Source organism: Chrysoperla carnea, chromosome 1 (assembly GCF_905475395.1).
Source record: "Chrysoperla carnea chromosome 1, inChrCarn1.1, whole genome shotgun sequence".
NCBI lineage: Eukaryota > Metazoa > Arthropoda > Insecta > Neuroptera > Chrysopidae > Chrysoperla > Chrysoperla carnea.
This window is the reverse complement of record NC_058337.1, coordinates 104,950,053-104,965,114: the sequence shown is the minus strand read 5'-3', so window position 1 is coordinate 104,965,114 and position 15,062 is coordinate 104,950,053. Positions and strand designations below refer to the sequence as shown.

Sequence of the window (15,062 nt, the reverse complement as noted above, 5' to 3'; positions counted from 1 at the left end):
GATCCCCTTTTTAATGTTCAAGAATGATACTTTTCGAGATTTTTATAGCTTTATGCACTTGCTTTGTAGCCCCCAAATTGAAGTTGAATTGAGTTAACATTTATTTCAGAATTGAGCTAAAGTTATAATAATAATAATGGGGGTTAACCTTCGTTTAGTTAAAGAAGTGTTATTGATAGTGCCAAAACTCCGGCTCCCTTCCTTAAAATTTCAAAACATAAAAAAACAAAATTTCTATTTCTATTAAAAGCATCTAATAAGGGAGATATATGATCTTAGGGATGGGGTTCCGCAGCTTGTCCGGGTTTTTGTTTAAATTTTATGAACAATGTTCCTCTATTTATAAAGTCAAGAGCAATAAAACCAAATTCTATATTACAATTTAAGTGTTTCAATCATCAAAATGTAGGATGCACATAAAATGTTAGTGAACCGAATACAATTAAGCATTCATCGTACAAGAAATAAACTATCACATTATATTTGATTTTTTATATTATTATACAATAATAAATAAAACCCCTATTTCTTTTTATAAATCCCAGCAATTCATTCAACTTGCTTTAGGGGTCAAAGTTCTTTTTTTATTTATAATATATAAAATGACAGTATATTTGTATACTTTATACAATTTATGCCATTAAGGACGTTATTTATGTTTTTTAGTTTTTTACGTACTCAATTTTTTTCATCTGCTTGTCAGGAGCAACACCGAGCTACTCACGTCGACTCGCGATACCATTCCGAACTTATTATCATAATATGCCGAGCACATATACCGGAAAGATAAAATGTCTGTGCTTTCGAATAATATCACGAATATTCGGGAAAGGTCGGTGTTGCCACCGGCAAGCGCCTAGCAAGAACGGAATGCGTTCATTAATTCCATTTTACAATTCAGAAAGCTGTATAGGCCATGTATACAGGGTGGATTATTATATAATATATAATGACTAATAGCTCGTTTTATAGTTAACAAAAGTTGCAGAGTTTGATGGGGGGGGGGCATGTTAACATCAGATTGGACCTAGTTTTTCGGGTCCCTTTAATAGCCAATTTAAATCCTAAACTGTAATTTTGTGTTTGGATACGTGTGTCTTGACCATTTTAACTTACGGCTCACAAACAAGCGTCTATACAAAAAAAAGATTTACTAAAAACTCCTAACGTGCTAAAAAGCATGGAACACTCAATCCTGGGTATACCTACGTAGAGCTTATAAAAAAAGTTGTTACGAAATCAGACAAAAAACAAAAGCAAAGGATGTAGTAGTAAAAATTCTAAAGTGGTGATGGGTGGAACATATCTCCCGATTAAGAGACTGTAGATGGACATTACGTTCTACCGTATGAACAACGTATAACTGTACCCGGAGGAAAGGCCGTCCTATCAAACGATGCCTGGGTGAACTGTTGAGATGGAGGTGTTTTCTTGAAAGGGCCTTTGCTCAACCTATGGGATGAATGGCTCTTATTATTATTATTATTATAATTATTATAGAAGGTTTAATTCAGAAGATGTGAGTTTTTCAAACCGTTAAAAGCCACGTCTTTTACGTAACAAAAATCGCGGCCTTTTCTAAAAATTTTATTATGTCAGCAGAAATTAACTACTTCGTATAATTTTTTCGTCACTTAGAATGATGCTTCTATAACATTAAAGCTATTTTATCTGTACAAAATATATGTGTGCTATAAATTATTTCCATTCAAGTTTGAAATGAAAGTTGAAATGTGTGAAAGAAAGCACTATAAAATACATAGAAATGATACGAAAAGTTGAATGTCTTTTTTCTACCTTATTTGTAGTAAGCTTTTCATGATTTATATATAGAAATTTTTGTAATTTATGTGTGAGAATATTCTGTCTCAATACAAATTGAACTATAAATTTTTCTTCATAAAATAAAACTACGCAGAAAATCAATTTTGATTGTGCACAAAAATATTTCAGATTCTTTAGAAATATATTAGTAAGGGTTTTATGGATAAAAAAGAACTTTTTTAAGCATTGGCTAATTGTACTACTGTGAATATATTCTATAGGCTGTAGAAGTCTACCACATTCTATCCTAGAAAAATTATACTTAGATTTAAGTTAAGGACGTTTAGGTAGGTATCGCTAATAGTATAATACTAGCTCGACCCGTGCGGCTTACTCAAATGTCCAGCGTACTGAAATTGGCAATTGTTATCAACATTTCTCTATTGTTCTTTCATTAATTTCATTAAAAATCCTTTGAAAATGTGAATTGTTAGCGGAGCAGCATTTATTTTAGCTTCCGAAAGAAAGAAATTTAAATTAAAAAAATTTTTGAAAGAGAATTTATTTAATTGTTTGTTAATAAGGTACCTTTTTAACAAAACTTTTATTATAAATCATCTATATTAAATCATTTAATCACACATAAAGCATCGATAATTGCAATCGAATATTGCAAAAATGTCTATCATTAAAAATTTATGTTCCGTAATAATTTATTTAATTTCTATCAATAAATTCAATAATAAAAAAAATAAATAAATACTTTCATTTTTTGTAGCAAAAAAAAAGTGCATTCATGTTTAAAAAATTGTAGATATTTTTTAATAGATCCATCATCATAAAACGCACAGATGTTTTATTATTATTATAATATGTCTATTATAGACTTTCTTTTAAACTTTTTTTTAGTAATTGTTTTAACGAGTGATTTTAAATGCTTTACAATACGTCTTAACAACAATACTTACCTATACAATCTATTTAACTCACCATTTAAATTTAGCGTTTTAAAGAACACAATTGGAAAATGAAAAATTATTTCAGTTCAGCGTACACAAATTTAGTAACAAAATTTGGGGCTATGTCAGCTCCAAAAAAATTGGCACTCCCAAAAATTGATGTCACTTCAGTAGAAAGTTTCTAAACTATAAAACATTTTTTGTGGAATTTCAGAGGAAATAGAAAAAGAAAGATTTTTGTTATTTACATCTATATATATTTTACATATAGCATCTATTTTATTAGTAAAATATAAACGATATTTCGGTATTTTATGTAAGACTATTCTATTATTATTCTCTAATCACGAAAAAAATAATAAGTAAGATTTAGTAACATCATATTTAGAACTTTTTCATGAGTTTATTTAAATATCCGTTTTTCGAAAATATAATTTTAAATAAATTTTTGTGTCATCATTCTAAGAGAGAAAATAAAGATTACATACATATGTGCTAGTCTTTCAGAAAATTTAAAGGAAAAACAATAGACTTAATGGACGATTGTGAAATAAAAAATGGGAGCAATTTTCCAGAAGTATTTTCTTGGCTACATTAATGGAAAGAAAAATCACTGATGATGTTAAGCGACTACTATTGGAATCATATGCTGGCTTAAATCTCATTAGAGGTTTATGACTAGAAACCTTTTATATTTCTTACTAGACAATTCGTTCAAACATCTGAACAGCATTTTTCCGGTTATAGTATTTCTATTCTAAGCTACTTACCGTTTGTCGCATATGAACAATTTGAAAATGATTTTTCCAATACTTTCAATTCATTTTAACAGATGTCTGTTTTTCACTATATTACGTCATAATCAATCTTTTCTAATCTCTCGTTCACTCTTTTATTTATGCGGAAGGTGTGAGGAAGTGAATAATAATTTCAATGTCATTTTTATGTAAAATTAATATACCTAGTTATTTGAATATTGACCTTTTTGTATACGTTTTTTATTTTTTTTATTCATAGCCATTTTTAATAGGTTGGCTGATAAGTCCCCGGTCTGACACATAGATGGCGTCGCTAGTATTAAATGCATATTATTTTTATATAGTACCAACCTTCAAATGATTCGTGTCAAATTCTTTTTCCATTTTTTTCACAATAACAAAAGTTGCTTCACAAAAGACGCTCTATCTCACAAACTAATTGACTTACAGACGTCAAATTTTGACACGAATCATTTGAAGGTTGGTACTATATAAAAATAATATGCATTTAATACTAGCGACGCCATCTATGTGTCAGACCGGGGACTTATCAGCCAACCTGTTAGCAGATTATATTTTAACTTTAAAATATACAAATTATTCACAAGGTATACTTGAGCGAAAGTTTTAAACGGTGGCGTTTACTGAATACAAATGTACCTGTTTTATTTTAAGTATTCCGTATCAAAAATAAAATATACGACCATTCTTCATATCTAACATTTCTTGATTTCAGCCTCTGGCATACCGAATGAGCTAACGGTTGTATGATACCTGTATACAATTTTTTCATATTTTGACCGAAGGACGTCTCTAAGGAGCGGGACAGGGAGGAACATCACCATCTTAATTGAAACCAACATGAAAATCTGATTCATTTTGCGATTGAACGACAAATTTCTGAGATTACTCCGTGATATCATCCGTTGTATACGGTTTTAATGGATATCCCAAGAACTATTCCTTTAAATTCAATCGTTGAATGAAACCGATTTTTGTATTTTTTGGATCATTATTACCCTTTTTTGTTAAAGTATTTTAAAAATAAACTACAGTCACTTCCGTTATTGGACAAGATCTGAAATTATAAATAAAATCGATTGATAGACATGAAAAAAACAATAAAATAATTTTTCAGTCGCAAGTTATGACGTCACCACGTGCTATTTTCTCTCTTTCTATTTGTATATTTAAACTCCTCATATTTTCGTAATTTTTGATGTTATCCAAAAACTGAGAAAATATAAAAATTTTAGGACAAAGGTCTATTGTACAATCGATTATTAACAATTGTACACGTCTATTCTATGCCAAATATTATAGCTCATCATTGTTTTAGAATTATAATTCTAAGGAATTATAGCCTGTAAAACATTAGTACTATAAATATTCATTAATTTGAGTTAAAGTGAGCTTAAAAATGATTGACACATTTAAATGAAATACAAAAACAAATATTTTTATGTTTCCCGTACAAATTGGAATAATTTACAACAAGGTCACATTTGTTTATATACACAAATCGAATATTAAATGGTAGTCTCAAGGTCAATTCATCCATATTATTATTTACAAATTTAGATATTCAATCAAAGTATTTAAATTAAAATTAATGATCAAGCTAAAATTGAAATCACGCCCATCCATGGGAACAGCAAATTAACATATACATAATATCTTACAAAAACTACAACATTGGGAAGGAAGACTGACAATGACTCACACGTCACATCTTGGTCACATCTACATACAGAAATAGCAATTTCAAAAGCAACAATCTTTAAAACGGCTCTAAAGTACGAAAAATTTGCTTTCAATACCAAATTTACACAGAAAAGTATTCTAGAATTGTGTTGATCCGATATGGTCAAAAGAATTATTTTTCGATCATATCATCAGTCAACTGTATTTTCTGGAAATTTTATTCAAATTACAAGCGCCTGGCTTCTACGATAATGGCGACGAATGAACGCCCCTTTTCATATTTTCGTCGTCTCAAAACATACCTTAGAACGAAAATGTCTGAAGATCAGCTAAACGGTTCGCTTCGCTCAATATGCATCGTGATAGGTTAATTTAATGCGCACAGAATTTTGGAAGGTTTTCCTGTACCTCGCAGAGTTAAATTATTCAAAAACAGTGACTGAATATCAAATTTTCAAATAATTAAATGTTATCTTATTCAAAAAAAGAGTTTCTTGTTTTTATTGACTTTAAGGATGTTCCAGCATGGTATTTGCAGTTTCTATGTTAAAGCAATGGTACAATTTTTTTTTCGACAGAATTTAACGAAAAATTAAATTTAAGAATTTAATAATGCTTACTATTAATTCCCAAAGTTTCAGAAATTTTGACCGTTTAAAATGGGAAATAATTATGCCAACGTCCCAATTTCGATCAATTTACGTCAAAATTAATATCTCGAAAGTGAAAATTAATTTCTAAATTTTTTTTTTTAGAATTTTATTGTATAAACATTTTTTTCTACTTTTTCTTCAATATATAATAATATCATAAAAAATAGTTGGAGAGACCGGACATTTTACATGCTTTAAATGGGACATGACATTCAAAATCGCGAACTTTGTCTTTAAATATCTCGCGATCTAAACGGTCAAAAATTATGAAATTTTAGGAATTCATAAATAAAGCTATTATAAACCCGAGAAAAAAAATTCGGCCAAATCTGTCGAAAAGTGATTTCATGCTGGTACTACCTTAAGACCTAATTTGATGAACAAAAGTGTGTTTAATTTTTCCAATTTTAATAAGCATTTCATTGGAATGGAATTTTTTTCGGAATAAAAGAAGTCTTTGTTACTCTCAAGATTTCTTTGTACATAAAAATCACATCGATCTGAAATATCGTTTTAGCGTGAAAGAAGTGCAAAGACACAAAAAGACTTTTCCTTTAATAATTATCTTATTGGAACAGGATAATTTTTAGGTATTAAAGGTAATGTATATAAGTAAGTCTTCGGACCTCCAGCAGCTATCTATGTGCACAAAAATTATATCGATCTGAATTTCCATTTTGACATAAAAGGACAAACAAACAAACAAACAAATAAACAAACTGATAATGAGAAATATTAATATAGATTTATTAAATTATAATAAAATTTTACAAAATATAATTACTTCTTCCTTCCACCCTTCTTTTTTCCCTTGTGTTGTTTCTGTTGTCTTTTCTTTTTCTTTTCAGCAATAATACGTTGTTTTAATATCTGGTCGGGGTTCTTTAATTCACTTCGTTTTTGTTTTTCTTTAACATTTTCATTATGTCGTGCCCAATGCGTGTATATTGGTGCTTTAAATCTATTAATTGATGTATTCTTGTTATCTTCATTATCACTTCCATTATCATCATCTTCGTCAGCATCGACTTTACTTTTCTCTTTCCATTGCTCGTATCTGTCACTTTTGTATGTGGCTGAGATCCAAACACCAGATTCAGTTCGAATTTTACCTTTTTTATCCTGTAAATAACAAATAATATTTTTAAAATTACTATATCAAATTTACTTGCCCTCTTCCTCATTTAGATAAAATATTCCTAACTATTCAAAACCTCGCAAGCCTAATGACCGCGCTTACAAGATCAGGACTCAAACAGGCTTGAATTACAAACAAAAAAAGATAGATTTCTTGAGCCATTACCGACTTATTCACGTTTAAGTTTTTGGAAAAACTGTAATTTAATCTCTATTCTCAGAAAGACTTTCGAGAATTTTTCTATCCGACCTTAAAATCCGATGGGCTTTACTTATAAATAAATAAAGATTACAAAATCAACAATTTGGTAATTTGTAAAGGATTAAAAAGTAGATTGTCCTTTTGGAATAACCTACATTAAAATGTTTCAGGTACGCCATTCTTTAACAGAGCTAATCTAAATAAGCCTATCTATTTTAGAATGAGCCAGAATGAAGGTGCAGACTCATTAGCATGAGAAATAGGCATCTAAATCGGCACTCTAGTCGAAACACACATTTTCCGTAGGTAGAAGCTCGGTTGGGCAAAAACTTATATCATTTCAATGTATTCAGGTAAGATTCTACTTTAAAGTTTATTTACCTTTTGTACTCCAACCATTTTCATTTTCTTACGATCCCATTTTTTCATTTGATTATTCAAACGCAATTGTTCTTCTGAATCAGCTGTTAAATCAAGTTGCATGCGATCAGCATCAAGTACGAAATTATTAACTGCAAGTCTAAAGACAAAAAAAAAAAATTAAAATTTATCCATACTTTCAAACATACAAATTTAACAAAAGAAAATCTTACCCATCTTCTGTATGTCTATCCGATGGCATATATGGTATATAATTATCTTCGTCTTTCGTCACCCTTTGTTTTTTCCGTTTCGGTTTATATAATTGATCTAATTTACGTTTTTTCGGTACAATCACTTGTTTAAACGTATCATTTATATCATCAGTATTACTTTCAGGTAGTTTTTGCTCTGAAGATGATGTATTTATATTACTTGTTGCTTGTTCTTTTATGCTTTCTAAACGTTTATGATGCTGGATAATGTTGCTCTTATGAAAAGCGCGTTTTGTTTTCATTGCAACGTAGTCGTTACTTTTATTTTTACTGCAAATTTCAAAAATTGTCTGAAATAAAAAAGAATACAAAAATAAACGAGGTTTTAAAATCACGCGGTTACTTATCAATTCAAACTTTCACGGTAGAAATATACATTTCCATCATATTTCTACAAAATTTAACTGATTTAAGCAGCTGGTAAAATCATTCCCATCTTCTTACCCCTTGTGGACGATATTCTTTCATTTTGTACAACAATGATTGGCGAATTTCATCCGAATTGTTTGAATATGGTTTGAAAATTGGATGAAGTCCACATAAATTTATTTTTAAGTCCTTCACTCGTCGATTACTATCAGCTGATGCGGCTGGTCGAGATTTTAAATACTTTTCATATCCATTATTGCAAACTCCAACCATCATTTCCTAAAATAATATATCTGTTAAAACTTTAACTTTAAATGAACAAAAAACTTGTACTTTCAAAAATTTGTTGACATAAGCCCCATATTAGGTTTCAGGAGGAAGGAGATTTATTAATCAATTGTCAATTTTAATAATAAAACGGCTTTTCTCCTTTAAAATTATATTTTCTGACATGCGGGGTTAGGTCAGACAATTTTCGTCTTTCGTTTGTTACAAACCAAGTCAGTAGAATTTGCATGCCAAGTCATTAAAGCTGTATGCTGTTCTTCAATTAAATCTTGTGGAACACTTCCAACAGCTTGAGTAGAATTAGTTATTTCCTCTTTTATTTTGCTACTTGATCCAGATGGTGGTATAATTTGTAATGGATTACCCAGAAATAAATATAAATCTAATAAATGTGGATATTCTTCAGGTGATATTATTGAAAATGCTGTTCCGGTACGACCAGCTCGAGCACATCTTCCTATAAAAAATTATTACATAAGATACTTATAAAAATTCAAATTATCAATTTTTAACATACCGACACGATGGACAAACAATTTTGATTTTGCTGGAAAGTTATAATTAATAACATTATCCAACTGTGGAATATCAATACCACGAGCAGCAACATCTGTAACCACTAAAACTTTCACTTTTCCTGTGCTAAATTTCGCAGCATTTATTTTACGAGCTGATGGATCCAAATTTGAATAGATGTACGTATTTGTTATTCCAGCAGTATCCAATACCTTTTAATTTAAAATTGAGAATCATAATAATATAGTGCAAACAAAATTAATCAAACATAGAACAATCTTTGTATCAACGATTAATTAAAAATCGATTATTATTGAAAATCACATCCCAACCTTTAATTTCTACATGAACCTTTTGCTATTCTTTTCAACATATTTGATATTATTACGCAACAATTGACGTTAATTCGAAATTCGTATACGCACAGTGACGTCAACTTTAAAGTAGTGTTAACAGACTATCCCACACAACGTAAATAGGTTTTGAAAATTTTTATTTGGATTTTCGGGCCCAGTACTAAGATTTCTCTGTACTGGGAAACTAAAAAAGTCGTCCAGTCGTCCAGTCGTCTAGTGCAGTCCGCCACCAAATTAGCAAAGAGTAACATTCATAATAAGAGTAATTACTAGCTAATTCTTACTGATGATGACTACTTGGTAGTCGAAAATACGTATTTTTAAAAATACAAAAAACTGATATAGAAAATTGGGGCAAAAATCGAAATTTATTTCGATATATCCTAGAGTTCACATTTATTATCTTCGATAATATTTATATCGTTTAATATTGTTTTTTGTTCTTAAGATATCTTCTCATTTAAAAAAAAAAAAAAAAAAAAAAAAAACTTTGTCAAAGTATAGTAATAGTTAACTTTGCGGATCTCACGAATAATCTCGGTAAGACAACATAAACGTGAACCAATACTGCTATTTATTATCGGAGTGTCTACTGCCACCCGCCACGGAAATCCGTGCCTATAATTTATATAACTAATATATCATATAACATTAACAGTGTCTATAATTTCAGACACGGATGACTTGTCTTGGATATCCGTGGATACAGTAAGAGTCACACGTTGGCCAGGCATTTAATGAGGTCGAGTTAGCACGAATCTGCGGGCTTTTGACCCTCGCGTTCATCCTTTGGTGGCACCCATCCTGTGATCCACAGGTTAACTAAGGCACGGATAATCGTGGCGAGTTTATCATAGTAGAACTAAAATCTTACCATGTGTAAATACTCCACATGATGTCGCGTCGCAGCAAAAACTACTGTTTGTTGATCGGAAGGAATGATAGTTTTTAATAAAACCAATAAAACAGACAATTTTTCTTCTGGTCGACATGTGATATTTGTTAAAGTTAGCTCATTTGGTAGTTTTGATTCAACATCTAAACTGTAATTCAAAAAAAATTAATTTTTAAAAGCAAATTTTATTTTTATATTTATCAGTAAATGTTATTACCGTATTAAAACCGGATCACTTAAACCAGCCTTTGCAAATTCAACCAAAACTTTAGGCAGCGTTGCAGAGAATAATAATGTTTGACGATTTTCTGGTAAACGATTAACAATTTCGTTTAATTGTTCACCAAATCCCATTTCAAATAATCGATCAGCTTCATCAAAAACAATATACTCAATACTATTTAATTTAAGGTCCATTTCAATACAAATATGCAAAAAACGACCCGGTGTTGCAACAATAATGTCTGGACTACCATGAATTGCACTAAATTGATTATCCATGGAATCACCACCAAGAATTACAGCAGATCGAAGACCCGTAAAACGACCGACTTCTTTAACAAACTTTAAAGTTTGTAATGCTAATTCTCTGGTTGGTGAAAGAATTAGAGCCCGAGCACCCGCTTTTCCTGTACGCTCTTTTAATTTTTCAAAAAGGGGAACCAAAAAACATGCTGTTTTTCCACTACCAGTTCTAGCCATAGCAACAACATCTCGACCTTCTAATGCTATTGGAATTGTCTAAAAGTGTAGAAAACAAATATGAGATAATGAAAACGGAATTGAGTGTCAAAACAAACCTTTCTTTGAATAGGTGTAGGTACTTTATACCCACGTTTAGTTATGCCTTTCAAAACTGGATAACTTAATCCCATTGATTGGAAACCACCTCCTTTACCTTTTTTATGCGCTTTTGGCATTGGTTCATCATCTTCTTCATTTTTTATAGGAAGACCAAACCCTGGTAATTCTTCTTCAATTTGCCCCTAAAACACCAGGAGATATATTTTGTATTTCAAATTACAAAAGTTTTAATTTTACTTACCATTTTTTTTATAAGCGAGACAGTTTTTTACCAAATTTATCTACTTGACATTTGTACAGTTAGGTTAAAATATCTTTCAAATGAAACACGTGTTTTCTAAATTCGAACACAGACTTATATTATTGCAAATAGACACATTACAGTAAAATGTTATCCTTCAAAAACTAAAAATTTAATGACGCAAAAGCTGAAAATCAATGAAAATTAGCATTCAAAAAAAATTAGAGATTGATGTTGATTGTCTTTATTAACATTTTGTGGATTATTTTAATAGTGGCATTATTTAAGTATTTTAGCCGTTTTCATTGTGCCCCTGTTCATTAACTAATTAGTGTAATTTAGTCGTTTTACGTGTGTTTATAATATTTTCCAATTTTTTTTATGGTATGTACTGAGTTTATTTTAGCGCTCAGAAAAAAATGATAAACTGAATAGAAATATTTTGAATAGTACCTAATTCCCTTAGATCATATATTTTAGTGAATTTTCAAAGCTAATTCCTGCCATTAAAAAAAAATAGTTTATTGTAAGTGCCTTTCTCCAGGGGGCTTTTGGACATTTCATGTACAGTAGAGTTGCCTATCTATTTATGTAAAAAATTATAATCTGTGATCTATGTCTCAATATAAGTCTGTGATACTAGACACATTATTGAGTAAATCAAAAAGGTGCTGCTTCTAAATGGCAAATAATTCAGATCATGTTATTCATAAACATTTTCATACCAATGAGGAAAATATTAAACTTGAAAAACAATTAAATAAAGAATTTAATGAAAATGAAGTTACAATGGAATTAAAGACAGAAATTAAGCAAGAAAATATTACAACGGTACATAAACCAATTAAAATAGAAATACTAAAAGAAATTGAAGAAGGTTATCAAAATATTAAGCTTGAACCAGAATTGGTAGAATTGATTATTAAAAATGAAATATTTGATGACGCTGAGGTGGAGTCTAAGATTGATAGTACAGAGAAGATACAAGATGTGCAAATTAAAAATCAAATGCAAGAAGATATCAACAATTATAAAAGGGAGGAAATAATCAACAACAGCAGTGAATGTGATTTTTTTATTAATATGGAACATGAAAATGGTAAAAGTACTATACTGCAAAAACAACTAAATACAGAATTCATTATTAAAGACGAAACATTTGGTGAAAATCTTGTAGAAATACGACAAATACACGCGAGTGCGAAAGAACAATTCTTTAAATGCGATCTTTGTAATAAAACATTCACTTTAAAAAGGAATTTAATTAAACATAAACGGGTTCATTCTGGTGAAAAACTATATTCATGTGAAATTTGTAATAAAACATTTATTCATCAAAGTAGTTTAATTACACATATACGAACTCATTCTGGTGAAAAACCATTTTCATGTGAAATTTGTAATAAAAAATTTACCCAACAAAGTATTTTAACATTACATAAACGAATTCATTCTGGTAAAAAACCATTTTCTTGTGAAATTTGTAATAAAAAATTCACTTTAAAAGGGAATTTAATTAAACATTTACCAATTCATTCCGATGAAAAGCCATATTCATGTGAAATTTGTAATAAAACATTTACTCACCGAAGTAGTTTAATTACACATATACGAACTCATACTGGTGAAAAACCATTTTCATGTGAAATTTGTAAGAAAACGTTTACCCAGCAAAGTATTTTAACATTACATAAACGAATTCATACTGGTAAAAAACCATTTTCTTGTGAAATTTGTAATAAAACATTCACTTTAAAAGGGAATTTAATTAAACATATACCGATTCATTCTGATGAAAAGCCATATTCATGTGAAATTTGTAATAAAACATTTTCTCATCAAAGTAGTTTAATTACACATATGAGATCTCATACTGGTGAAAAACCATTTTCATGTGAAATTTGTAATAAAAAATTTACCCAACAAAGTATTTTAACATTACATAAACGAATTCATTCTAGTAAAAAACCATTTTCTTGTGAAATTTGTAATAAAACATTCACTTTAAAAGGGAATTTAGTTAAACATGCTCGGGTTCATTCTGGTGAAAAACCATATTCCTGTGAAATTTGTAATAAAACATTTTCTCATCAAAGTAGTTTAATTAATCATACACGAACTCATACAAATTCATACTGATAAAATCCATTATCATGTGAAATTTGTAAACGTTTTAGATCGGGCGATTTTAACAGAAAAATCTCTTTGAATAGACCCTATCTATCAGGAAAATAACTCTACTATGCATATGAACTATTTTTAACTACCTATATTTTGAAAACGCAGACGGTATTTAACCATTCCGGTTTTTCTGTTTATTTCTTCCCAATTGATTTATTTTTCCTAATAACTATTCTTCACGAAATAAAAATATACGTTTAAAAAAAAATTGTATCTTTTATTTTTCTTACTCCTCTATTTCTGGTGATCTCTGATCACCCCTGTACCAAATTTAACTAAAGAATCACGCCTGTAGCAAGTCGAATTGAATCTAAGGCCAATCGAATGTTGGACTGAGGAATTTATCAGAAAATTTCAAATCATTTGTTATGAGTATTTGCGACTCCAAGAAACCATAGATAGAACTGGCGGTTGAAGAGAGTAAAAACAAACAAAAAATCATAGTATATACAATCTATTTTATATCAACTCCAGTTCGTAAGTAAATTAGTAGAAATTTCCTTTTTTTATCATTTAATTGTATGTTCTTAAATACTGTTTACACCCTCTTCAACCGCCATTACATCGCTATATCTATGACTTCTTGGAGTAGCGAATCGCAACTCTTAAATTTAATGAATGAGTTTTTGTAACATACTCAATGAAACTTAATATGAAAAAATGTTCCATAAAACAAAAGCTGTTGTGCCTTTTTAAAATGAATATTTCAAAGCACAAACGAGTCACAAATCAACAAAGTTGCTTAAATAAAAAATTTATATGGCCTTGGTCACTTCTACAATTAAGTCGAAACTGTCAATACTTACCCCATTTTTAAATTACGTCAAGCCTTTTAGGCTACAAAGTGTCTCGAAGAAACATGTTTTACATGCCTACATATAATACATACATATGAACCGAGAGGCGGCTACCAAATTTTCCGGGTATCTGTTAAATTTATGAAAACCATCAGGAAGGATAGAATTCACGTTTGTAAAGTCGAATAACCGCCATCATTGAATAGATTCTTTATGTCCCCAAGAGAGGGGGAATTAATTTTTCGCTGCAAAATTCACGCAATAACTTGGTCCACGTGTTATAGTGCTCAAACCTATGTCACATTGTAGAGTCCAAACTCCAAAATGTTATTCAAGAAAAAAAAGTGACCAACAAACAATCATAGTTTCTTTGAATAAAACTTTAAAATTTGACAAAGTTTTCACAATAACAATAACATACGAACCAAGTGTGTAAATTTTGCAATAAAAAATTATTTCTCTCTCTCTTGGGGTCATAACCAAGCAATCATGGTGCTCATATTCTTTATAAACGTAAATACTATGGTTTTCATTAAAATAAAAGATACACCCTGGAAATTTTGCGGCCGCCTCTAGGTCTAATACTTACAGTCCAAAAACATTTCACTCCTGGGGCATTCGTTTAAATAGGAGAAAATTCAAACAAGTATTTAGTTTGATTTTTTTTTTCTATTCTCAAAAAAGGTTTTTATATATTTGCAAAAATTCACAACATAAATTTTTTTAATAAATTGTTTTTCATTATTTTTTTTATAACAAATACAATAAAGTAATAAGTTTTTTTTATATGTAAAATGTTTTCA

General features: G+C 29.7%; 1 protein-coding gene across 1 annotated transcript; it reads right to left on the bottom strand.

The window, feature by feature from the left end:
* Nucleotides 1–6,618: 6,618 nt before the first annotated feature.
* On the bottom strand, nt 6,619–11,415 carry LOC123293262 (ATP-dependent RNA helicase DDX54). Its single transcript, XM_044874027.1, has 10 exons — nt 11,282–11,415; nt 11,037–11,222; nt 10,454–10,977; nt 10,216–10,384; nt 8,987–9,197; nt 8,679–8,926; nt 8,257–8,460; nt 7,771–8,102; nt 7,559–7,697; nt 6,619–6,960 (listed from the first exon to the last, which is right to left on the bottom strand). Exons 1-10 carry the CDS (start codon nt 11,282–11,284, stop codon nt 6,619–6,621), a joined length of 2,358 nt encoding a protein of 785 aa, XP_044729962.1. The 5' UTR covers nt 11,285–11,415.
* Between the last annotated feature and the right edge of the window lie 3,647 nt (nt 11,416–15,062).